The sequence below is a fragment of the Rhinatrema bivittatum genome, chromosome 1, assembly GCF_901001135.1.
Source record: "Rhinatrema bivittatum chromosome 1, aRhiBiv1.1, whole genome shotgun sequence".
Taxonomy (NCBI): Eukaryota; Metazoa; Chordata; class Amphibia; order Gymnophiona; family Rhinatrematidae; genus Rhinatrema; species Rhinatrema bivittatum.
Genome location: NC_042615.1, coordinates 548390737 through 548416962, shown reverse-complemented (window position 1 = coordinate 548416962; position 26226 = coordinate 548390737). Strand labels below are relative to the sequence as shown.

General features: G+C 43.7%; 1 protein-coding gene across 5 annotated transcripts in view; it reads left to right on the top strand.

Moving 5' to 3' along the window:
• PRUNE2 (prune homolog 2 with BCH domain) overlaps nucleotides 1-26226 on the top strand; it is a 140960-nt gene that overhangs the window by 52560 nt on the left and 62174 nt on the right. For all 5 annotated transcript variants that reach the window (XM_029616257.1, XM_029616239.1, XM_029616248.1 and 2 more), the window contains exons 3-4: nucleotides 6081-6160; nucleotides 15969-16169. In XM_029616257.1, coding sequence (XP_029472117.1) covers nucleotides 6081-6160; nucleotides 15969-16169 — 281 coding nt within the window. The remainder of the gene's footprint in view (nucleotides 1-6080; nucleotides 6161-15968; nucleotides 16170-26226) is intronic.

Here is a 26226-nt window from a genome sequence, read left to right as displayed (position 1 = left end):
TCAGTAGCATGGGATAGACTTAGGGGTAGATTTTTAAAGTTATGTGCGGACGTAGATTTGTTCGTGCAACCCGGCGCGAACAAATCTATGTCCGATTTTATAACATGCGTGTGCTGCTATGCGCATCTTATAAAATCCAGGGTTGGAGCGCGCAGGGGGGTGCACAATTGTGCAACCTGCGTGCGCCGAGCCGAGCAGCCTGACTCTGTTCCCTCTGAGGCCGCTCCGAAATCGGAGCGGCCTCAGAGGGAACTTTTTTCCCGGCCCCCCCCACCTTCCCTTTCCTTCTACTACCTAACCCACCCCCAACCCTAACTAAATCCCCCCCCACCTTTGTTCAGAAAGTTATTCCTGCCCAAGGCAGGCGTAACTTGCGCGCGCCGGCCAGCTGCCGGCGCGCCATTCCCTGGCCTGAAAGCTGGTTCGGAGGCCTCGGCCACGCCCCCGGAATGCCCCCGGGCTGGCACCACGCCCACGGCTCCCGCGCCCCAGAATTCCCCCGAATGCCCCGCCTTCCCCGACACACCCCTGACACGCCCCCACCAAGCAATGCCTCGGGACTTACCCGCGTCCATTTAAAACTAAAATCCATTTAAAACTAACAAGAGGAAATATTGTTTACTCAATGCATAGTTAAGGTCTGGAATCCATTGCCAGCGGATGCGGTGAAAGCTATTAGTGTAGTTGTGTTTAAAAAAAAGGTTTGGACAAGTTTCTGGAGGAAAAGTCCATAAATTATTATTAAGGTAGACTTGGGGAAATCCACTGTTTATCCCTGTGATAAGCAGCTTAGAATCTATCTACCTTTTGGGATCCTGCCAGGTATATATGACCTAGCTTGGCCATTGTTGGAAACAGGATATTGGGCTTGATAGACCTTTGCTGACCCAGTATGGCAAGTCTTATGTTCTTATGTTCTGATGTTTGGGGATGTCCACTCTGTTGCAGATCTTAGTGTCATCCACAAAAAGATAAACTTTTCTTTCTAACCCCTCCGCAATATCACTAACAAAGCTATTAAACAGAAACAGCCCCAGAAACCATCCCTGAGGCATTTCACTAATCACCCTTCTCTCTGCAGAGTACTTCCATTTACCACTACTCACTGACATCTATCAGTCAGCCAGTTTCTAGTCCATGCACAATGTTTAATCCTGCATGCAGGAGCATAACAACTCATTGGATATTGCCTATTACACAGACAGTTATAAATAAGTTTACCATCTCTGAGGATCTGAAAAAGATGGTATGTCACGGTAGCACTGTCATGTGTCTAAGGGGTTATATTTACCTTCTTTTGGATTTCTAGTTATTGCTGCGTGGATTTGTGCTTCCTTTAGCACATGGCTGCGCTGTACTTAGATGAGAAATTCTTTGGCAAATATTTTTTGTGGCTTGGTTTCATGAGGCAGAAAGATCCATGTGTACATAAACCATTCAGCTGATGATGTTGGCAAGGCCTATGTAAATGGACCATGCTAAGTGCCAAAGTCACTTTATACCAACATAAGTGCTCTTCTTTGTACTGTTACAAATTGTGTACCATGAGTATCTAATGCAGCAAGCCCTATCTGCAGAGTAAAAAAAGAATTTGTAGCCCAGAGTCATTAAGTGGCGTCAAGAGTCAGCATGCAGCTGACAAGAGCCCATATTCTTGCCAGCTTCAAGCTCTCCAGTTACACCTTTTCAGACTATGAATATGGAGTCAGAGATCTCAGTGGGATATAACAGCTACTAATCAAACTTAGACGTCTGCATCATTCATAACAGCTTTGAGCAATGCTGCCGCCGTATTCCTTGGTAACTATGGGGCAGATTTTAAAAGCCCTGCGCGCCGGTGCGCCTATGTTGCATAGGCCACCGGCGCGCGCAAAGCCCCGGGATGCGCTTAAGTCCCGGGTATTTGCTTGGGGGGCGTGTCGGGTGCATGTCGGGCGTTTCGGGGGTGGGACGGCATTTGGGGGCATTCCAGGGGCAGGGCCAGGGGGTGTGCTGCCGGCCCGGGGGTGTTCCGGGGGCATGACCGATGCCTCCGAACCAGCCCCCGGGCCAGGGAATGGCATTTAGACTATGTAGGTTCCTTTCCCCTCTGTGGATAATTTTTATGTTGATCCAATATCAGATCTAACAAAGAGTCCGGTTTTCTTCTTCATTAATACTGCTTCTAGAGTCAAGCAGTAGATAGAAATGAACAGTAGAGTTCCCAGTTGAGGTAACAAATCATTCTAAGTCTAACTTGAGTCAGGCCGGATTCCAACCTATTTGAGTTTGATGGAATTTTCATTAGATCTGCTGTGGAAATCTTTCAGATATTTTACTGGCATATTAGTGGAAAATCCAACTGAAATTTGAAAAAAATTACTTCTGATTTAAAAAGAAATCAGAAGGAAACCCAGTGAATTAAAAAAAATACATTTGAAGCAGATTACAGTCTGATAAAATATGCTTTGAATTTTTTCAAAACTCTTATTAAATCTCCTTCAAATTTCTTTAAAAAAAATGGTTAGTTGAAAATCCATTTGAAATTTTTTTCCCTAGGTTTGTCAAATTATTCATTAAACCTGTTTGGAAAAAGTTCACAGAGCTGTATTCTCAGGCATGGAATAAATGTAGTTTTAATGATCCTGCAGATTCCTTCCAGTCAGTACTTAAGGGGTGGGGGGGGGGGGGGGGGGTAGGGGGATAAGTGCCTGGTGAGGTCCCTAATTGCAAAGGTATGTGTGTACTTAAAAGACTGCATGGAGCAAATTGATTTCCAACAAAAGGAACCCGCATGCATTGAGTTTGGTTTGCTGTGCAAGTCAAGGTACACACTTACACTTAAGTGAAGTACAATGGGGCTGTAAAATTACGCACGCACATCTTTTGAAAATGTAAGATATGCAGGTATGCTAAATACATGCTCTTGTAAAGTCACCCATAATGTCTCTATTTTATGCAGACAAGTTTGTTCATGATATGAAAATTCACGCATAATTTTAGGCAACTGAAAATCCACTTTAAAGGCTTAGCTCTGTTTTCACCCTCATAATAGGTAACTAAGGGGCCAAGTCACTAAAGCCTGCTATCTCTTACTGTGCATGCAAAAGGTATTGCGGGTGCACACTAAATAGCAGACTGGTCACTATTGATTTAGCATAGGTGAAAACCACCACTAAATTGAGTACTTTTGAGCCTGCATGCTAAAAATGAGCAATGCTAGCACATGCAAGTTATGCCACTAGGATGATAATGTGCTCATAAGTTTTATCACCCTACCCAATGGAGTGCTATGTCCTCGAGCCTTCCCTTCAGTCTAAGAACTCCCCTTTGTCTCCTTTGATTAACACTGGACCCCTACTCCCACATCTCCGTTGAAAATAAAGTGCCTTCCCTGGCCACCAGGGTCCCTAGCCCCCACCTTTGAAGATGGAACTGCTGCACCCACCACCTTTGGCCAAAGAAAAAGGCCCTTCCGGGGGGCCTACTCAAATAAATACCCCTTTTCCCCTTCACCTCTCCAGAATGGCTTTTTACTATTCAAGAGGAACATCCAGTCTCTACCAGCAAGAGGAATAGAGAGCCATCCTGCCAGCATGGATGCTACCCTCCAAATGGTTCCAAGTAGATATGTTATCAAGCCAATTAGCACATGGCCATTCAAGAGGGGTAGAAGGGTGGTTCTCTAGAAAGGCCATTTTCTTTGTCTGGGGGTCCGTCAGCCTCTTAAGGTGCTCTAATGTTGAAAGGGGAAGAGTCTTAATCTTGGAGTCAGGGAGAGAGGGATCTGGCAGCAGCAGACCTGGATGGGGCTTCTGTAGTATTTTGAGAGAGGGTTGAGTAGGAGGGATCTCCTGTAATAGCCGGCATTTGCAGTTTGGATCAGTTAATATCATGGCTTTCGATATGCTTAGCATGCACACACAAAAAAGCTTATGCTTCTTTTAGTGGGGCATAATACAATATCAGATTGTCCAGCAGCATTTTGAATTTGATACCACCAGGGTAGGCAAAACATACTCCCCTTCCTGCCACTGGCCTTTTAATGGAGAGCTGCTAAGGATATGAGATGGGTCTTGAAATTGGTGGTCGGGGGTAGGGGGTGCTAACAGAGAACTCCAGGAATATTGACTGTTAGGAGACACATACCAAATCCCAGAAAATTTGTTCTCAAGAGTGAGGGGGCATTCACCAGCCCTGACCTTCTGAGAGGCCTGACTGGGGAGGCCATTGTGCTAATTGAGAGGGCTTGAAATCTCAGAGCAGGAGTTTATTTTCTGAATCAGGCTACCAGGATTGAGAAGGTGAATAAACATCAAACATTAGGAACAACTGGGTGGGGAGGGGGGAGTTTGAGTTACAAGCACTGGGGGGGGGGGGGGGGGGGCGTATCTTGGAAGCTTCTTGGTCTGCCTTTTGTGCACAATGCCAAGTGAATAAGTTCCACCAAACCTGGCCCTGGGAATATCTTCTGGCCTGCCTACATTTGAGTGGCTCAGATTGGGCCTCTTTGAATATGTTATGGTTTTGATGAAGTTGTGAACCCCGGGCCGAGGTAAGAGATGTCTCCATCCACAGGGAGGAGTCCCGTAGGCCTCACCGTCAGTGGGCGTGGTCTCAGTGACATAGGACATAACTGTGAGAGAGTCTTTATTAGGGAAAAAACACAGTCTTTGAGCAAATACATTAGTCAAGATGATAATGTAGATATGAAGATCCGGTAGTGGCCCGCAGTGTGGGGTATGCCGAGGAAACTGTACTATAGATGCCAAGGAGGCAGAGGTCTGTGATACAGGAACCAGGCCGTAGACCTTGTATAGATGGAGCAATATCCTGAGGCACAGGATGAGTAGCGTAGACAGACTGAAGAACGGTAGTGGCCCGAGGAATGGGGAACACTGAGGAATCTTCAGCAAGGTTGATAGAAGTTGGAGAATGTACTCACACAAGGAAGTCCCAGCAGAGATACCCAAGGAGCGGGTCAGGAAATCCTAGGCAGGAGGGCCCTCCGAGGAGCGGATAACCAAGACGCGGAAGAGCCCCCAAGGAGTGGGTACTCAGAGCATCCGAATGCCAGGAGGAGAGTCTGGAACAGAAGATCCAAGTTAGAGCGGATTTAACAAGCGTGAGAACTCCTTGCTAACTCGTCTTAGCAATGGGCCAGTCAGTATAAGTACACTAGCAATGCTGACGTCATCGGGAGGGGACGCCCCTGAGGTTCCTACCATGACGTGTACATAAGGAGGCCCTGCGTGCGTGCGTGTGCCTAGATGATGCCGGAAGTAAGATGGTGGTCAGCAGCGCCCACGCTGTCCGGGAAGTTGGCATTGGTTAGCGGAGGCCGCCATTCTCCCAGTGATTGACGGTGCAGGGAAAAAAGAGGTGACCATGAGAGGTCGTAGCCATCTGCGACCGGGCGCAACAGAATATTGACCCTTTAGTGACAATGACATTAAGGAAGTAATTTTTAAATTACCCATGGGACTGCAAGCAAAGGGAAACCCCATGCGGGTTTTCCTTTTCAAAATACAGGCTGGCGGAGAACAGACCTGAAATGTAACTACATGATTTGAAGCAGGTTCAGAGGTAGCCACAGAAAGTCCATAGACTTTTCCTCCTCCAACTTGCCTTTGCCTTGACTCCGCCCCTTTTTTGACACGGGTAAAAGTACCCACATTACAAACAACACGGACACTTATACACCCAGAGAGGGGTAGGAAATTTTCAGAGGAGCTTTTCCTCTTCTTCGACTGACAGGACCCTGGGGAGTTCCACCAGTGCCACTGCTTCTGACTGTTTCCACCAGCCCCACAGCTCTGTTTCTCCATTTTCCAACTGCTACATTCCACCTGTGACATCAGTGTCACAGACGAACAGGCAAAGTGAAAACACAAGTGCTTTTTGTTTCACAAATTATGCTAAATGTCCAAAACAGTTTTTTTTCCCTTACCAACAGCACAGCAAAACACATTTTGTCCTTGCTGTAGGATTTATACATCTGGTTTCCTGAAACATAAATTCTAAAAGAACGATCCCTTTTGCCATACATTGCATGTAGTGTGTATGCCAACTCTCTTTTAAATTTTGGCTTTTTTTTTCAGATCAGTACCAGAGGATGTGGGAATGGACATCCCCCTTGAGGAAGGAATGCTAAACCCTGATGCTGCAGAGCTCAGGCCAGGTAAGAGACCTCTCTGCTTTCATCCTCTTCCACTTAAATTCTTTGCCCCAGGATGTAAATTATTCAGTGGGAGGTCTGTGATAACAAGTCTTCATCCTAGTACTAGAAAATGGGTGTTAAATGTGCTTTATTTAGTTCCTGCCATGGCTCACTTGATAAATGACTGTGCAGCCTGCCACATTTTATCTCCTATTTCTGGTTAACATGAGATTGCTCATGCAGCTCTGTCTTGTAATTAGTGGTAGGTGGATGCTTGCTTCCTGTTGCTGTCAGAGAGCTGATTCAGAGTTGAGTGAGACTATGTAGGCTTTATTTAATAAGCTTTTTTAAAATTTTTCCCACAGGCACAGGATGGGAAGTTAGTAACATAGGCCCTGTATTTGTTTTTGAAAAAAAAAGAAAGAAAAAAGAAATCTCTTATAGTCTAAATAAATCTTTGCGATATTTTCTCATGTTCAGCAAGAAACAAATATGCAAGCAGAAACTGTTTAAAAGAAACAGCTGTGATGACCTTGTGTTGTCAGTGCAAAATCATCCTTTCTGGCTTAGCTTAATATGGCACCTGAGATCAAATATCAAACATTGAATAGCTAAAATTGATACAAAATATTTCAGTGGTGAATGGGAATGTCAGCTGCTCACATTAATGAAATTGTTCAAGATTTTTACATTTTTGTAGTGTGTGTGTGTGTGTGTGTGTGTGTGTGTGTGTGTGAGAGAGAGTGTGTGTGTGTGTGTGTGTGCGTGCGTGTGCACATGAGCACAGGACTCCTCTGGCATGGACAGACAAGGTAAGAAAATCTCATAGTGTGCATTTGCACACTCTCTTTCATCCAGACAGGATCCCCAGCATGATTCACAGTATTTTAAAACTTCAAGGATGGGGCAATGCTATTCATTTAAATGAGCAATCTGTAGGAAAGCTACAAAATGGAAGAAGGAAAAAAAGTGCAGTGCTGTGTGGTAAGTGCCCAGAAAAATGAAAGCAGTTTGTCTTAGTCTGTCTCTGGAATGCTCACCATGACACCAGGGGTGATGAACTCTCATCCCAGAGTGCTGAAAATAGGTCAGGTTTTGAGGATTCCCACAATGAATATTCATGAGGTGCCTTTACCCGTATTGGATCCAGCATTTGGCTATCATGAAAACAAGATCTTTTGTGTCACTGGAGGACTGGAATTTGCCGTTTCTGCTCTTTATCAGGCGAGGCTGGTATCTATTCGGGAAAACAGACATGAAAAAAACTCATTCAATTCTGCAGAGTGATTTCCTACTGCTTGTGCCTTCTGAGCATGTTATGGAAAAACTATGCTTCCATTTCTTACAGTGGCAGATAATAAATGGCTAGGGTCTGCAGAATTTCAGACAGCATGCAATGCATTTTGGATTCTTCAGCCTATTTTGTTGCCCTGATCTTGCAAAAAAAAAAAAAAAGTGTTTGTAAGCAAAACCTAGTGCATCAGGAACAGTTATTTGGACAGCTCCACAGCCAATCTAAGCGGACTCAGGCCCATACTGTAAAGTGCGCGGGAGAGCCGGTGCTCCGAGGCAGGCGCCCACTCTCCCGATGCGCGCCCAGGCACCTCTCCTGGGCGCGCAATTTTGTATTCAAATTAGGGCCCACGCTAATAAGAAGCAGTGGCTGTCAGTGGGTTTGACAGCCGACGCTTAATTTTACCGGCGTCGGTTGTTGAACCCGCTGACAGCCAGGTTCGGAAAACAGACGCTGGCAAAACTGAGCATCCGTTTTCCAACCCGCGGGCTGCGGGCAGATTTTTTTTTTTTAAGAAGGTTTTTTAATTTTTTATTTTTGGGGCCTCTGACTTAATATCACTCTGATTCACAGTATTTTAAAACTTCAAGCGTGATTTCCTACTGCTTGTGCTATGATATTAAGTCGGAGGGTGAACAGAAAAGCAGTTTTTTCTGCTTTTCTATACACTTGCCCGATGCCGTCTGAAATTAACTCATGTCTTTGGCAGGAGTTAATTTCTGAAAGTAAAATGTGCGGCTTGGCTGCACATTTTGCTTTCTGTATTGCGGGTGAATAGCTAATAGGCTCATTAACATGCATTTGCACGTGATGAGCGCTATTAGTTTCGGGGGGGTTGGCCACGCGTTTTCCACTAGCTATTCCCCTTACTGTAGAAGGGGTAAAAATAGCACGTCAAAAACGCACGGCCAAACGAAGGCTAATGGTGCATAGCAGTGGGGGAAGTAACTGTTATTAACTCGAACTTTATACCTTGAGTGCTGAAAATTGTTTTTTTTATGTTTGACAGATTGTGGAAAGCAGTCTAAATTAGTACAGCAGTTATTGAGACAGAAGGGCAAGCTGCAGAAATATGATCGCACCTGACAGTTTTTGCAGTTCAGAAAAGTAAAGCAGTCCCAGTAGGATTAGGATATTACTGTGGTGTTCAAAAGTGGATTTGTATTTCAGCTCTGGTTACGCACATTCTAATCTATCTCACAGAATCACCAGCGCAGTACCTGCAACTATGCCACTGTCTCAAAAGATAGCTGTTAGGAAGGGTCCTAATTTTTCTACAATACCATTCACTAGAAAAACTGAAGAATGGTTGTGAGAATCCCTCAATTGGCCATGGCTGGCCATAGGAGACAAGTGGCGGTCCTACTAGGATCAAATAATGTATCAAATGCACGCAGGTATCCCAACAGTCACTCCTGTGAATATGGCACTCTATAGGTTTATATTCAAAATGACGTCAATATGGAAGTGCCTTTAAATTAACTGTAAGAACTATATTAGAATCCCAACATTCATAAATACCTAATGTATCTCAAAAACGACCTTTCTTTCGCCCTACAGTATTTTGGGCATTGCTGCTCCATTATTAAACTGCTAAAGGGCCATTTTTAATCATTGGTTGTGTACTGTCCAGCACTCAAAAATATTTTTTTTTCTTTTCTTTTTTTGAATTATATTAAAACTCAGTTATATATCATAATGCACAATATTTATTTATTTATTTAAAAATGTTTGTATACCGCTTTTACAAACTATGTTTAATCAAAACGGTTTACATAAAGCATCTCTAAAAAATTAATTGCAATAAAACAAAAAATACAAAATAATTATAAAATACAAAAAATGTATTATCAAAAAAAAAGTTACTAAATATAACATAAATAAAATATCATAAGATGCCATGTAAATACATGTAGGAATTGAATTATTAAGTGAACTTGAGAACTGGAATTGATTATTTGGTAGTTATGGATTTAAAAGCAATTTGCCATTCACCAATATTAGGTACTTCCCTTGAATGGCGGAGCTCAGTTCAGCTCTATTCAGTATGGGGCAGATTTTAAAAGCCCTATGTGCATATATCCAGCTGGATTTACACGCGCAAGGGGGTTACACATGCTGAGCCTATTTTGCATTTTTATGCTTTACTTCTCAAGAAGGGAGGAGTTAGCAATCTGTTATGCTTCAGCTCCTGAGGAAGGGAGGAGTTAGCAATCTGTTATGCTTCGGCTCCTGAGGAAGGGAGGAGTTAGCAATTTATTAGTTTTTGGCTCCTGTGGAGGGAAGAGATAGCAAACTGTTATGATCTACTCCTCAAGAAGGGAGGAGTTAGCAATCTGTAATGAATCTGCTCCTGTGGAAGGAGGAGTTAGCAATCTGATATGCTCAGCTCCTGTAGAGGGAGTAGTAAACAATCTGTTAGGGTTTAGACTGCGGAGTAGCAATCTGTTATGAATCTGTTGCTGAAGACTCCTGATGGAGAAGGAGTAGCAATCTGTTACCAGCGGAGTGCTTGGAGAGGGCACTCAGCTGTAGAGGAATGTAGATAGGTGGATCCTTGGGCTGATGGTAGATGACTGCGCCCCCAGGAGGATATCCTGGGAGGGACCACCGGCTAGGCTTGAGTACGGAGACACATAGATAATTCTTTTATTAGACAGGTTAGTAGAACCACCAGAGGTGGCAGTAGTGAGCTGATATGCCCGGCAGGGCTGAAGTCCCTCAGGTACTGGAACAGCGATCCCAGGGTTGCTGACATGTAGAGAAACTATAGATAGTGAGTAGACAGGGTATGCTGTGTTCATAGCCAGAACTGGATGACAAAACTCACACAAGGTCTTTAGGAAGCTAAGTAGCTGGAAAGGGTTAGGCCCTCGAGGAGCGAGTACTTGGTTCCAGGGAAAGCTCTGACAGAGCAATGGTAACTCACAAATGTCTGTATCTGCGATAGCTTCCAGGCAGTAGAAAATCTTCAGAGTGTTCAGGAACATGGGCCCTCGAGGAGCGAGTACTAGTTCCTATCTGCAATCTGAAATAAAGAAAAGAGAGCGAGGCCCCCGAGGAGCGGGTACCCCTGGTAAGTCCGAGGAGGCAGAGTAGCTTGGGAGTAAAGCCGAAGCAATCCCCCTTGCTAACTCGATTCTTTAGCGAATACTGAGACCTTTTATATTGGAAGCGGATGACGTCATCTCAGGGGATGCCCCCGAGGTTCGCGCCCTTGCTGGTACATCAATCGGAGCGCACACGCCCTACGTCATCAGGAACATGGCGGATCCGCAGTGTCGTGCCGGTCCGGGGATGCCGGAGGGAGACAGCAAGAAGACACCGCGGCAGCTAACCGTCCATCAGACCCGGAGGGAATCACCCCAGAGGTAAAGAGGGCAGAGTGAGGGCATCGAGCAGTGAAGGACGCAACATGCATAGGCCAAGTGACGCGCACAACTCCTGCGACGCGCATATGTCCCGGGACTTGAAAAAAGGGGCGGGGTGCGGGCGGTCCGGGGTGAGGCATAGGCGTAGCCAGAAGTCTTCATAGGGCCTCTAGGCTGGGGGATCACGCGCCGGCACTCGGCCAGTACGCGCAACCTACGCCTCCCCAGAGGCAGACGCAACTTGCACAACAAAGGTTAGTGGGGGTTTTTTAGGTAGGGCATTAGAATTAGGGCATTCCGACAGTGAGGTTCCAATAATAAGAAAAGTAGTCCAAGTGTCTCTAACTAAAAACTCACCTGAGCTAAAAAATTCTAACTTATCCCTATTATTTAAAAAGCAGAATGAAAATACAAACAAAAAACAAACTTTGAAATGTTTGTATGCTAATGCCAGAAATCTAAGAAGTAAGATGGGAGAATTAGAATGTATAGCAGTGAATGATGACATAGCCTTAATTGGCATCTCAGAGACATGGTGGAAGGAGGACAACCAATGGGACAGTGCTATACCGGGGTACAAATTATATCGCAATGACAGAGAGGAGCAGGCGGGAGGCGGTGTGGCGCTTTATGTCTGGGATGGCATAGAGTCCAACAGGATAAACATCCTGCATGAGACTAAATGCACAATTGAATCTTTATGGGTAGAAATCCCTTGTGTGTCGGGGAAGACTATAGTGATAGGAGTATACTACCGTTCACCTGGTCAAGATGGTAAGACTAACAGTGAAATGCTAAGAGAAATTAAGGAAGCTAACCAAATTGGTAGTGCGGTAATAATGGGAGACTTCAATTACCCCAATATTGACTGGGTAAATGTATCATCGGTACATGCTAGAGATATAAAATTCCTGGATGGAATAAATGACATTTTTATGGAGCAATTGGTTCAGGAACCGACAAGAGAGGGAGCAATTTTAGATCTAATTCTCAGTGGAGCAAAGGATTTCATAAGAGAGGTAACGGTGGTGGGGCCGCTTGGCAATAGTGATCATAATATGATCAAATTTGAATTACTGACTGGAAGGGGGACAGTAAGCAAATCCACGGCTCTCGTGCTAAACTTTCAAAAGGGAAACTTTATAAAATGAGAAAAATTGTTAGGAAAAACCTGAAAGGAGAAGCTACAAAGGTAAAAAGTGTACAAGAGGCGTAGTCATTGTTAAAAAATACCATCCTAGAAGCACAGTCCAGATGTATTCCACCTATTAAAAAAGGTGAAAAGAAGAAAAAACGATTACCGGCATGGTTAAAAGGGGAGGTGAAAGAAGCTATTTTAGCCAAAAGATCTTCATTCAAAAATTGGAAGAAGGATCCAACAGAAGAAAATAGGAGAATGCATAAGCATTGGCAAGTTAAATGTAAGACATTGATAAGATAGGCTAAGAGAGAATTTGAAAAGAAGTTGGCCGTAGAGGCAAAAACTCACAGTAAAACCTTTTTAAAATATATCCGAAGCAGAAAGCCTGTGAGGGAGTCAGTTGGACCGTTAGATGATCGAGGGGTTAAAGGGGCACTTAGAGAAGATAATGCCATCGCGGAAAGGGGCACTTAGAGAAGATAATGCCATCGCGGAAAGATTTGCTTCGGTGTTTACTGAAGAGGATGTTGGGGAGGTACCCGTACTGGAGAAGGTTTTCATGGGTAATGATTCAGATGGACTGAACCAAATCACGGTGAACCTAGAAGATGTGGTAGGCCTGATTAACAAACTGAAGAGTAGTAAATCACCTGGACCGGATGGTATACACCCCAGAGTTCTGAAGGAACTCAAAAATGAAATTTCAGACCTATTAGTAAAAATTTCTAACCTATCATTAAAATCATCCATTGAACCTGAAGACTGGAGGATAGCTAATGTAACTCCAATATTTAAAAAGGGCTCCAGGGGCGATCCGGGAAACTGCAGACCGGTTAGCCTGACTTCAGTGCCAGGAAAAATAGTGGTAAGTGTTCTAAACATCAAAATTACAGAACATATAGAAAGACATGGTTTAATGGAACAAAGTCAGCATGGCTTTACTCAAGGCAAGTCTTGCCTCACAAATCTGCTTCACTATTTTGAAGGAGTTAATAAACATGTGGATAAAGGTGAAACGGCAGATGTAGTGTACTTGGATTTTCAGAAGGCGTTTGACAAAGTTCCTCATGAGAGGCTTTTAGGAAAAGTAAAAAGTCATGGGATAGGTGGCGATGTCCTTTCGTGGATTGCAAACTGGCTAAAAGACAGGAAACAAAGAGTAGGATTAAATGGACAATTTTCTCAGTGGAAAGGAGTGGGCAGTGGAGTGCCTCAGGGATCTGTATTGGGACCCTTACTTTTCAATATATTTATAAATGATCTGGAAAGAAATACGACGAGCGAGGTAATCAAATTTGCAGATGATACAAAATTGTTCAGAGTAGTTAAATCACAAGCAGATTGTGATAAATTGCAGGAAGACCTTGTGAGACTGGAAAATTGGGCATCCAAATGGCAGATGAAATTTAATGTGGATAAGTGCAAGGTGATGCATATAGGGAAAAATAACCCATGCTATAGTTACACAATGTTAGGTTCCATATTAGGTGCTACCACCCAAAAAAGAGATCTAGGCGTCGTAGTGGATAACACATTGAAATTGTCGGTTCAGTGTGCTGCAGCAGTTAAAAAAGCAAACAGAATGTTGGGAATTATTAGAAAGGGAATGGTGAATAAAACGGAAAATGTCATAATGCCTCTGTATCGCTCCATGGTGAGACCGCACCTTGAATACTGTGTACAATTCTGGTCGTAGCATCTCAAAAAAGATATAATTGCGATGGAGAAGGTACAGAGAAGGGCGACCAAAATGATAAGGGGAATGGAACAGCTCCCCTGTGAGGAAAGACTAAAGCGGTTAGGACTTTTCAGCTTGGTGAAGAGACGGCTGAGGGGGGATATGATAGAAGTGTTTAAAATCATGAGAGGTCTAAAATGGGTAGATGTGAATCGGTTATTTACTCTTTCAGATAATAGAAAGACTAGGGGCACTTCATGAAGTTAGCATGTGGCACATTTAAAACTAATTGGAGTAAGTTCTTTTTCACTCAACGCACAATTAAACTCTGGAATTTGTTGCCAGAGGATGTGGTTAGTGCAGTTAGTATAGCTGTGTTTAAAAAAGGATTGGATAAGTTCTTGGAGGAGAAGTCCATTACCTGCTATTAATTGAGTTGACTTAGAAAATAGCCATTGGTATTACTAGCAACGGTAACATGGAATAGACTTAGTTTTTGGGTACTTGCCAGGTTCTTATGGCTTATGGCTTGGATTGGCCACTGTTGGAAACAGAATGCCGAGCTTGATGGACCCTTGGTCTGACCCAGTATGGCATGTCCTTATGTTCTTATGGGGGGCGGGTCAGGTAGGGGAAGGGAGGGGAAGATGGGGGGGGGGGGGGGGGCAGAAAGAAAGTTCCCTCCGAGGCTGCTCCGATTTCGGAGCAGCCTCAGAGGGCTTTCCCTCAGAGGGCTTTCCCTGTTCCCTCTGAGGCTGCTCCGATTTCGGAGCAGCCTCAGAGGGAACAGGGAAAGCCATTGGGGCTCCCCTAGGGCTCGGTGCGTGCACGCGCTGACCCCGGATTTTATAACATGCGTGCGGCTGTGCACATGTTATAAAATCGGGCAGAAATTTGTGCGCGCCGGGTTGTGCGCACAAATGTACGCCCGCGTGTACCTCTTAAAATCCGGCCCTATGAGTTTGAGTATTCCTCTTGAGGAGATAACAGAGCTTGGTCCAACGTGATCACGTTTCGTGTCCCAGCTGCCTCAGGGACCTCTCTGATATCAGGTTTATGTTCCGGTACTTCGGGTTTCAAGGGATTGTTTCTCGATTTTATTTCATATTTATTTCGTCTGCGGGCGTTATCATTATGTTCTTGTGTTCTTAAACCTGTCATGGGGACTCCATTATCAATCTGGTTTTCATGATATCCGCAATAAATATGCACAAGATCAATTTGCATATCCCAGGTCTCCAATTCATTCAGATTCATCTAATGCATATTCATTGTGGATCCCAGGACAGGTTTGGGAAGCCCTGATTCGAGGATTCCTTCAATTGTATTCTGTCCACTTTAAATGTAATTTCATACAGCTTTCACTATCAGTATTTGTTAATTAGGTTTTTTTTTGGTTTAAAATAGGCTTTGAATTATAATCATTCATCAGCATACATCTGATATTTTCATGATAGAGCCCACCTCTGGAATGATAACAGTGCTGGGCACCCACGTAAAGAATACATCAATAAATTTTACAAGGGAATACATATTTCAGTGCCTAGGCCTTGCCAGCTAAGTATTTACCACTGGTGCAGAACTCGATACAAGTGGTACTGAATAGAGCCAATCAGTATAGCAGTAAATTGCTATGAGTCCTGATAGATTAATTGGGAGTATTGTCCTATGCAGGCTTATGTTCATTTTGAAGATTTTATATAAATAAATTCATAAATTATTCATTTCACAAACTGAAATGAATGAAAGAAAATTTTACAAAACTTTGCAATGTAGCAACTCCATATTATTTTAGGGTCCTCCTAGTAGTCCATTGAAAACTTATTTGGTCATGATTGCGTTCATTTTATCAAACATGATATGACTATGCAAGACTAAGTATGATTTTATCATATGTTACTATGAAACTGCTCTGTTATTTCTGATTAACTTCTTTTTGAACCTTTGTGCATGCTGGCTGCAATCTGGCAGTTCTGATCTGAGAGAAACCCAATGGAGCCCGTGTCTGGCAGTAATCAATCACCATGATGCTGTTTAGTAATTAGCATCAATGGTGATGCACCAGGCAGGCAGGGACTATTTAAGGGATACTTTGACCTAAAAGGTTTCCTCATTAATTACAAATGAAGTCACGTGATATTTTCTGTTTCCCCTCTCAGATTTTAGTAGTATTCTATCTCTCAGAAGATCATCTTTGCAGTTCAGTTTTACTATTCAGAAGTTTAAAAGCCTTTAAATTCATGAGATTGTAGCAAAATACATGGCTGACCATGTTTACAAGTGCTATCAAGAGAAGCAATTTACGTGGCATGCTGTAAATTCTGTCCTTTTCTTTGTTTATTCAGAACTTCCTAATTCTTTGGATCTTCATGGCTCCCATCCAAGGAGGGTAAAACTTACAGCTCCTAACATCAACTTGTCTCTGGACCAAAGTGAAGGCTCTGTTCTTTCTGATGATAACCTGGATACCCCAGATGAGCTTGACATTAATGTGGATGACCTTGATACTCCAGATGAAGCAGATTCTTTTGACTATCCCGGACAAGGTAATGAAACGGAAATGAGTAATGAAAGGCAGGTTTAAAATAGAAGGGGCGGCCTATTCTTTTTCATTACTACAGTTGGAAACTTACTGATTTACTCTGAGCAGAATAAAGTATTGTTTATTCCATTCAGAGTAATTGTCTTTCCAAACTTTCTCCAGTAAATACTAATTCTGGGATTCTACTATAGCTTCTACCATCTAGCATTATGTACGCCTATAAGTATATATGAGAATTTATTGATGCCAGAGTGGACAGTTGTAGATCTGTCCCAACGGAGGTTATCTGTAGACAAATAAATTGCTCTGTGGAGAGTGAGAAACAGAAGTCAGATAGGATAGAGAGAAAGAGTACATGCCTATGTCTACTAGCATTACACAGTAGAAATAATGAGTAATAGTAGCAATAAGAAATGGACTGAGAAGAGGAGGTGAGAGATAGACAGTGAAGGGAAAGTGGGATTTCTGCTGAAGGGCAGATATTCTGAAGGGGTGCAGAGATGAGCCCAGGAAAAGCAAAAGGAAAGGACTGGGTTTAGAGACGTCATGGACCAGAAACCATTGAATCAAGTCAATTTCCAAAACTCTCAAGATATAGAATTACTAGTAACATGGGCATTCGGAATCCCTGGCTCCCAATCCTCCCATCCTGAACTAGAATGACAACAGACACAGTAGTGTGTTTAATGGCCCCTGGTCTTATTACCAGTATGCCCATGTCTTTTAGCTAGGCAGTGTAGTTTGTATTAGGGGGGAGCATCAATCAGTACAACCCCTCCCTTTGAGGATAGTAGAATGGCCGTCCCCTTTGAGAGGATTTATAAGCGGCTCTCTCCTGAGAGCTCTGAGGGCAGTATAGTTGATTTTCTGGGTTATAAGAGGTGTTTGGAGTGTTTTCCAGAGTTGGAGTTTTGGGGCCTTCTCTTAGGATTCAGGCAAACCCTGCCTGGAGTCTGTGAGTTTGGCCTATCCACTTCTTGTTGAGTAAGGAATGTATCTTAGTTTGTGTTGGGGTTTTGTCAGAGACTTTAATTTCTAAGAAGCCTGGTGAGACCCCTGGGTACTGCTTGGAGGGAGGGCACAGAGAGCCCTCTCTCTCTCTCTAGGGGAGTCCCAAGCACCCTCGGTGAACACAGAGGATTGGTGACCCGATATCAGGACATTCTGGTGATTTGTCTCTGTTTTGGGGAAAAGAATTTAGTTGAGAAGATCAGGGAGGAAGTTTCAGCTTCCCCTCTTCCTACCCTAGTAAGGAATATCTGGAGCTGCTTGTTCAGGGACTTCATAAGGGGAGAAAGAGAAGAAGAGCAAACAAATAACTGTGTGTAAGAGCCATTTGAGACCATCGAGGACACTCTTCAGAAGTCTTCACCCTTGGCGGAGAGAGAGGGATTTTCTCTCTGGGCAGAGATCGTATTTATACCTTTTTACCAGGCTTACCCTGCCCAACCAGGGATATCCTGCCCACTTAGCCGAGCCTTGGAGGGGGGATGTTTCCATGGCTCTGCGAACCGAGACTCATGCACAGATAGAGGGAAAGGACTGTAATTAAAGAGAAGTTCTGTGGTGCTGAGGCCTGAGTTATTTGTGCCAATATTCGATCTGATTTCCAATCTGTAAAGACTTTTATTTTGGACACTTAAACCAAGTCTCAAGTGTATTTCTTTGGCATATACAGCACATAAAGCATACACTATGAGGAAAAGAAAGCATAAAGAGTCACCCTTGTCACTCTGGACCCAGGAAGAGTCCCACCAACAAACTACTCCAACCCTTGGGGAAAGAGACAGTAAAAGAGCCAGCCAGAGTGGTTCCAGCCCCATAGAGCCACAAAATAAATTTTATGGTCCCATCAGTATGCAGTCAGCGCTCAGGGATGGGGTTACATATGGGATTTCAACCAGGCTGCAGTTTATAGCAAACAATCTGTGCCCAAACACTTCCAAATCAGATAGGCAAAACACTTATAATACTTTGCACCCCTTTCCTATTCCCACCACCTGGCCTAAGGGTGGTACTGTCATAATTCAAGCATCCCTGCCAACAGCCATCCCCAGCTTTCTAGGCCTCGCCAGCAGTCAACTGTCGTGCCTCGCCCCCATTCTGGGACATCACTGCCATAGCTCAACTGGATGCCCCAAATGGCCAATTGGTGAATGCTCAGCCCCGCACCACCATGTGCCAGCAGCCCCTCCCTTCCAAAAGCACATCAATTACAGAACATTCAACAGAGAAACCTGGTAACAGTACAGATAATCATAAGGGCTCAGATACTGCCACTGTGACAAAACCAACCAGAATATTACAAACATACCGCAAAGAAGGGGAGGGAGGAGAGGGAAAGGCAGACGCAGAAGGTAAAGGGCAAAAAGTTATCCATTAAATAGTGCTTAAATAAAGAGGCAGGGGGTACATCACCAAATCCTCATGAGGAATGACCAACCAGGGATATTCCTACCCCCGGCATGGTTTGAATTCCCCAGGAGGATGGGAGAAGGGAGGAGATATCTCGCCTACCAAAAGAAGGTGGTGGTGGGAGGGGAGGGGAGGGGGAATCCTACTACCACCCCTGAAGTTTAAAAAAGGAGAAAGGGCAAGGGTTGTGCTCAATATGGTTGCCAACCCAAGGCCATGTTATTCGCTTCAGGCCTGGACTTCACCCCGCCAGCCTCCAACAACTGTATAGAACTAGGTTTTCTGATAAACTAAAATTGTTAGTTTCCTTAAGTTAAGGAAAACAAAGGCTTTCATGTTGTTTGAAAACAGTTTAGAGAAAGTTCCTTCTGAACTTGAACTGTATCTCAACTGCTTCTTCTAACGTCCCTCCATAAACTGAAGTGCTTCATGGAGTCTTTTGGCCGTAATTTTCTCTCACTAGTATGTTAATCAGTGTTATTCATTGTTTCAGTAAAGGTAAGCTCTCACTAGATCTGGATAATTGTGACATATTTCTCTGTTTTGTGATAAAACTTCCAGAGGTTTAGCTATGTTAGTCTGTAGTTGATTGGTCTAAGTCAAACAAGTGCGTGCAATCATTTGCCAAATAGCTGGAGGACTGTAAACCTAAGCTTAACCCAGCTAAAACTGAAACTCAGTGGGTTGGAAGAGCAAATCATACATTAAAGGCCTGAATAAGGCAGCTTTTGAAAATTGCTATAATATATGCCATTGAATTGTCTATAGGATTTACTCATCTAAGTGCACTTTACGCGAGTAAATGGCTTTTGAAAATTGATACAACAGCATGTTACATTTATGTGTGTAACTTCTTTGAAAATTACCCTATAAATGTATTTCTTTCTATTCTAGGAGTAGTTATTTGCCCTAAAAGTGTGATTGCAATTCTTGGAATTAAGTTGAACTCTACACTTGATATGAGTCCTCAAGTATCAGCAGTGGTCTGATCATGTTTTTATTACTTACATTTTTTATGTCAAATAAAGCTACTTTTTGGTTAAGAAAGATTTAGAGTCCTTGGTCCATGCTTTATCTCAACCTCCAATGATTTTTGTAATGCATTATATCAGGATTGTGCAGTCAAATTTGAGACTTTTTTAGATGGTCGTGAACATAGCTGCCAACTGATTTTTAGGGATAAAATATTTGATTCAGTGACCCTGCTTTGGATTAAACTACATTGGCTGCTAGTGGCCATGAAAAGTAGTTTTAAGATCTTGACATTCATTTATATGTTTTTGCTTTGGGGTTTTCTGCAGTACTTGTCTGATGATTTAAGATCCTTTAAACCAAGACATGCCCATTTAGTCTTCTCAGTTGGATCTGTTTGTGGTCCGTCCTCCTAACAGAATAAGATTGGAGCTAAAACAGGAGACAGCATTTAGTTATTTTGTTCCATTTTTTATGCCATTGCATAATTAGCAGTGTAGTACTGCTTCAAAAGTGAGAAATGTTATCTCAAATTTCCTGTGTGAACAGGTTTTTAACTTGGACTGACATTTTATAGTTTTATTTCTGTTATTTATTTAGGGGTAAATGTTAAAAGCTTGCGCGCGGGTGTACGTGTGCGTGTACTACCCGTCACGCATACATGTACGCCCGATTTTATAACTTGTGCGTGCAAGTTATAAAATCGGTGGTCGGCGCACACAAGGGGGTACACAATTGTGCACCTAGTGCGCGCTGAGCCGCACAGCTTTCCCCGTTCCCTACCCCCCCACCCCACCTTCCCTTCCTTTCCCCTACCTCCCCCGCCCTTTCCCCCCTACTTTTTCCTTTTGGTTTTTTTTGTTGCAAAACTTACTTGAGCCCTGGGGCTGAAGTAAGTTGCGCATGCCGGCCAACTGCCGGTGCGCGATCCCCAGCACAGCGGCAAATATGGCCACTATGCCGGGAGCCTGACCCCTCCTCCGCCCCACCCTGCCCCTTTTTGCAAGCCCCGAGACTTACATGCGTCCCGGGGCTTTATGCGCATCGCCGGGCCTTTTTTAAATAGGCACGGCGTGCGTAAGACCAGTTACGCGCCTAAATCCTCCGGCGTGTGCATGTTATAAAATCGGGCATCCATGTGTGCACGCGCGTTTTAAAATCTACCCCACAATGTGCTGTAAGTCAATTTCCTAGCTGACCGTGTATTACAAGACAAATGTCAAACTAACAGGTTATTTCCTTAAACATTAGAAGCTAATGGTATTAATAATCCATTCAGAAGAAATATGTAAGCCCCACAACCTCACTAATGCTGACTACTAATGTACATACTGGGGTAGATTTTCAAAGGGGTACGTGCGTAAGATACGCGCGTACCCCCCGAAAACCTACCCCAAACCCCCCCTGTGCGCGCCAAGCCTATTTTGCATAGGCTCGGTGGCACGCACAAGCCCCGGGATGCGCGTAAGTCCCGGGGCTTTGCAAAGGGGGCGTGTCGGGGCGTGTCGGGTGGGCGGCACGAATTTCGGGGCGGGGCGGGAGGCATGTCGGGGGCGTGACGCCGGCCCGGGGGCGTGGTCGAGGCCTCCGGACCAACCCCCGGGTCGCATGATGGCACGCCAGCAGCCCGCTGGCGCGCGCAGATTTACGCCTGCTTTCGGCAGGCGTAAATCTGCCAACAAAGGTGGGGGGGGGTTTAGATAGGGCCGGGGGGGTCGGTTAGGTAGGGGAAGGGAGGGGATGGTGAGTGGAGGTGGAAGGAAAGTTCCCTCCGAGGCCGCTCCGATTTCGGAGCGGCCTCGGAGGGAACAGGCAGCGCGCGCCGGGCTCAGCATGCGCAAGTTGCACAAATGTACACCCCCTTGTGCGCGCCGACCCCGGATTTTATAAGATACGCGCATATCTTATAAAATCCAGCGTACTTTTGTTCGCGCGCACGTAAATTTATAAAATCTACCCCACTGGATATAACCAAATATCTTATATGTCCTATCTATAAAGTGAAATACATTAAGAACTAAAACGGTGTAATCTATCTCCTGGATATGATGTCAAATCCCTGATAAGGCCCTTGTTTCTCCGATGCCTGCTTCTTCGGGGGAACCCCTGATATAAAAAACACCGAGATATCAATCAGGAAAAGTGTGAATGAAATTGTATTGGTAAATGTACATAAATGATGATGTCTAAAAAATGTGCCAACAAAATAGTTCTAAACATTACTTTGTTTATCTAAGAAAAGAAATAACAAAATATCTCTTATGTACTCCCCACATTGAAGAGGTGGAGCCGAGTCACAGATGGATTATGAGCATCCATTAAAATATCAGGAAGTAGAGGTTAAAAATAAAAAATATATGAATTCAAATTCTCTTCATATTTTAATTTAAACAACCTCAAAAGTTTCAAAAAATAACATAAAAAAAAATAAAGCCACAGACAGTTGTTCCCAAGCTGGGGTACACATAAATTCACAGCGAAAAGAAATCAAAGTGAAAGAGAATTAGAGTGAAAGAAAACCAGAAAATTAGAATGGGAAGCCCCCCCAACAAAGCAATACTGTATGTAAACTGGGAGTGTGAAAAAAACATCTTAACGGTTCCCAATGATGATTCCGCTGAGTTGCTACTAAAATGCTCAAACCTGCCTAACACCCGACCCGTATAATGACCAAACCCACTAACCTGGCTTATCCAAACCGGAACTGCTCAAGGAGGACCAGGTGCACACACAATGTGATTGGCACATGTATATGTCTGAAAAGCCAGGAAATAATCAAACCCACAAATAATTCACAATCCTCATAATGAAAAAGACAAAAATAAAAAATAAAGAGAAAAATAATGGGAATAATGGGACAGGAAAAGGAGAGAGTAACGAGTCATTAGCAATGCAGGAAAGAAATCACTGATCAAATTACCTGCTCGCCGACCATAAGAACTAGACAGAATGCTTAAATGCTTAATGGGCAATTAACTACTGCAGGCATAAAACTGCCTCTTGATCGGGCGAATGCTGTGATCTAAGAACATATGTGTGATTTAGGTGTAGATTTGCTTAGAAATATTTATAGTAGCAATCAGCCTGGTGCATGTTTTCATGCAGATTCAGGGACCATAATCTCAGGACTCTACAAGGAACCCTGGTACAAGACCCTGCCAAGGGCTGTCACTGCAGTGACTGCCCTAAAGTAAGCTGGGAGGGGATATAAAATGGGAGAGAAACCCATGCAGTAGACTGATGCCATTGTAGAGGTCTCTCTTGCGAGCCAACACTCGAATCAGTGTTTGAAGTCATAGAAATGGATATCTGGACTTTTAAAGATGAAATGGTCCCTAAAGCAGCCATTTATGGTGAAATGTTGGCCACATTGAACCATTGTTTAACTAACTAATATCATTATGGTTGTTTGAAATCTTTTTCAAAGATAAGCTCGTTTTCTGAAATTATTTATATGTAGCACCTTTCACACAAAGGAGATTTTTCTGCCTGATGATTGTTCTTGTAGCCAGTAGATGACTCATTCATCACAGCTTGCTCTCTGATGTCTTTTCCTTCTATTAAATTTGCTTAAAATATTCTCCATGAGGAAGCTTATTAAGCTTTTTATGGCATCTTCATTTCTCTTTATTTATTCAGTGCCTTCATTGACTTTCTACAATTGGGATTGGAAGGCCGGAATTTGGTATACGTTGGTCTCCCAAGGCAGGAATGCATTCGGATTTGTCTGATGCAAGAGTGGCGTCCATTTTCTCCCCTTCCTAAGCAAGCAGGAACAGGGGAACTTTACAAGCTGGGCCTCACTTTTTGGATGGAGATAAGGTCAGCCACCCTGTAGGAACGTATACTTTTCTAGTGCCGCAGCTCTTCCCTGACTCATCTCTAGGAGAGAGGCTAAAAAAATAAATAAATAAATTCAGAACCTCCTGTCAGTTAATTAGTCCCATAGTACCTTCTCTCCATCTGGAACTACTGAAGTGAGGCAGCACAGTAAAGCATTGTGACATCTGCTGCCAACACTTTAAAATTATTTATTTATTTTTGCTCCTGAAGTTTCCTCCTACTCCTTTGGGTTTCCAGCTCATTTGGAATCACAGGTGGGATCTGCTGCCATGAGCCAGACATTCACAACTAACGGGTGGGTTTCCCCTATTTTATATCCTCCAGACATTGCAGCAATAGCCCTTGGGCAGGGTCCTGCACTGTGGCTCATTGTAGGGACCTGCAGTTTGGCCCTAGGTATCACTGAGCGATGGCTGAATATACCAGCTAAATTAGATAAGTGCATCCGGCTAACTTGTCGGGCCGCATAGTGGCTCAATATAGACCCCCACAATCAATTTGGGTTTATATATGTAAACAGATGTACCTGAATACTCAGTCTGCTTCTTTTTTGGGTCAAATATGAATCAATTTTTTTTTTAATCTGGATTTATGTATATATTAATTAATTCAAAGACAGCACAAATGATTGACTATAAGAGTGACTGTGAATATTCATGTATAAATTTAGTTTAAAAAAATCTGAACTTGTCCCGCATTGAGATATGTCATGCTGCAAATAATCTGGATTTATTCAAATTGCTTTTTGGCCTGTTCTAAGCAGCACAAACAGATGTGGGCCCTTTGAATGCTGGTCACATGGCATAGATATGATGACAGAAACAGACCAAATGGTGCATTCAGTCTGTTCAGCAAGTCTTTTATAGTAGTAACTGCCACTACATTCAGGTTACCTCCAAGCATTACGTTAAGGGTAGTAATATTTACAATCAAAACTAAATACCTGCCAAACGCATAATAAAGTTATTGCTAGCCACATTCTTGCAGGGTGAACAGCCTTGATAATTCAGACAATGCTGTTTGAACATGCTTTGCTTTTGGACTTGGCTGTAGAAGCAGTTCTGCGCTTTTTCCCTAATGTCTGTTTATCAGTACCCCAGACCATAAAAGTCAGGGCCCAGCATTGATTATTGTCTGAATCCACTTCCTCTTTTACACCCATTGTTGAAGTGGAAAGTGATGTTGCAATTGCATCATAATCATGAAAGCTAATTGGTTAAGGATAGTAACTGCCGCTCCATGCAAGGAACCCCCATGCACCCTTTTATCAATTCCACCTCTAGTCTTTAGGGATCCACAGTGTTTATCCCATACCTTTTTGAATTTGTTTACTGTTTTCATCCTCACCACCTCTTCCGGAAGGGCATTCCAGGCATCCACCACCTTCTCTGTGAAGAAATATTTCCTGATATGGTTCTGAGTCTTCTCCCTGTGGAGTTTCATTTCATGCCCCCTAGTTGTACTGTCTGCTTTCCAACAAAGTTTGTGCATCATTGAAACCTTTCAGTTATCTGAAGGTCTGTATCATATCTCCTCTGCATCTTCTTTCTTCCAGGGAGTACATATCCAGATCCTTCAGCCTCTCCTCCTAAGTCTTCCAATGCTGACCCCTCACCATTTTGGTCGCCCTTCTCTGGATCGCCTGCATCCTGTCTCTATCCTTTTCAAGATACGATCTCCAGAACTGGACATGGTACTCCCAGTCAGGCCTCATTAAGGATCTCTACGAGGGCATTATCACCTCTTTTTTCTTACTGGTTATTCCTCTCTTTGCAGCCCAGCATTCTTCTGGCATTAGCTATCGCCTTGTCACATTGCTTTGCCACCTTCAGATCACCAGATGCGATCACCCAAGGTCCCTCTCCCAGTCTATGCACATTAGTCTTTCACTCCCCCAACCACCCATCACATACAGCTCTTTTGGATTATGCACCCCAGATGCATGACTGCATTTCTTGGCATTGAATCCCAGCTGCCAAGTCTTCAACCACTCTTTGAGCTTTCTTAAATCACTTTTTAGTCTCTGATCTCCATGGCTCTAGCATGTTCATCCTCATTTTCTGACTAAGAAGAGGAGATGACAGCCAGTCCTTCTGCTGTGATCTCCACTCACCATTTGCCACGGCATTTCTACAGCAATCCTCAAGGATAAATAACTGGAAGAAGAAGGACTATCCCTGGTGTGCTCTCCTCCCAACCGAAGTATGTCTGTCATGTTTTTTCTTTTATTATTCTGTGTGAGAAGGCTAAAAATGGAGGAGTAGCTGAGTGGTTAGCGTAGTGGGAGGAGTATCAGGGAAGCTAGGGTTTGAATCTTAATTCTCCCTATTCCCTGTACGTACCCGGATCAGTCCAGACCGTGGGTTGAGCCTCCTGTCCAGCAGATGGAGACAGATCAAAACTGAAAGGGTATCCTATATCAGGACAGAGCCTACCCTGCAGCCCTTCAGGATTTGTCTGTCCCCAGCAGATGGATCAGCTCACAGTGTGGTCTCCTGATTTCAGCTAGTCAGCTTTTCGGTTTCTTCCTTTGGGATCAAGCAAGTAGTAATTTCATTAGGATTTGTCAATTAAAAAAAAAAAAGAAAGAAATTTAAGATTAGTTGATTCTCTTCCCTCTTTTTTGTGCAGGAGGCGGTTCCGTCTCCTGGCTCTTGCCGGACTTAGGGGGGCTTTGCCCCTTGTGCAGGGCATAGCCTAAGTCTGTGACTGCTTCCTTGGTGCGGAGACCGAGGCTGGTGGTCCAGTCACTCGTCTCCCTCCTCTGGCTGCCTAGAGAGCTTAGTGCTCCATTGCCTGTTTCTTTTTTCCCTCCGTTTTGCTTCAGGCTT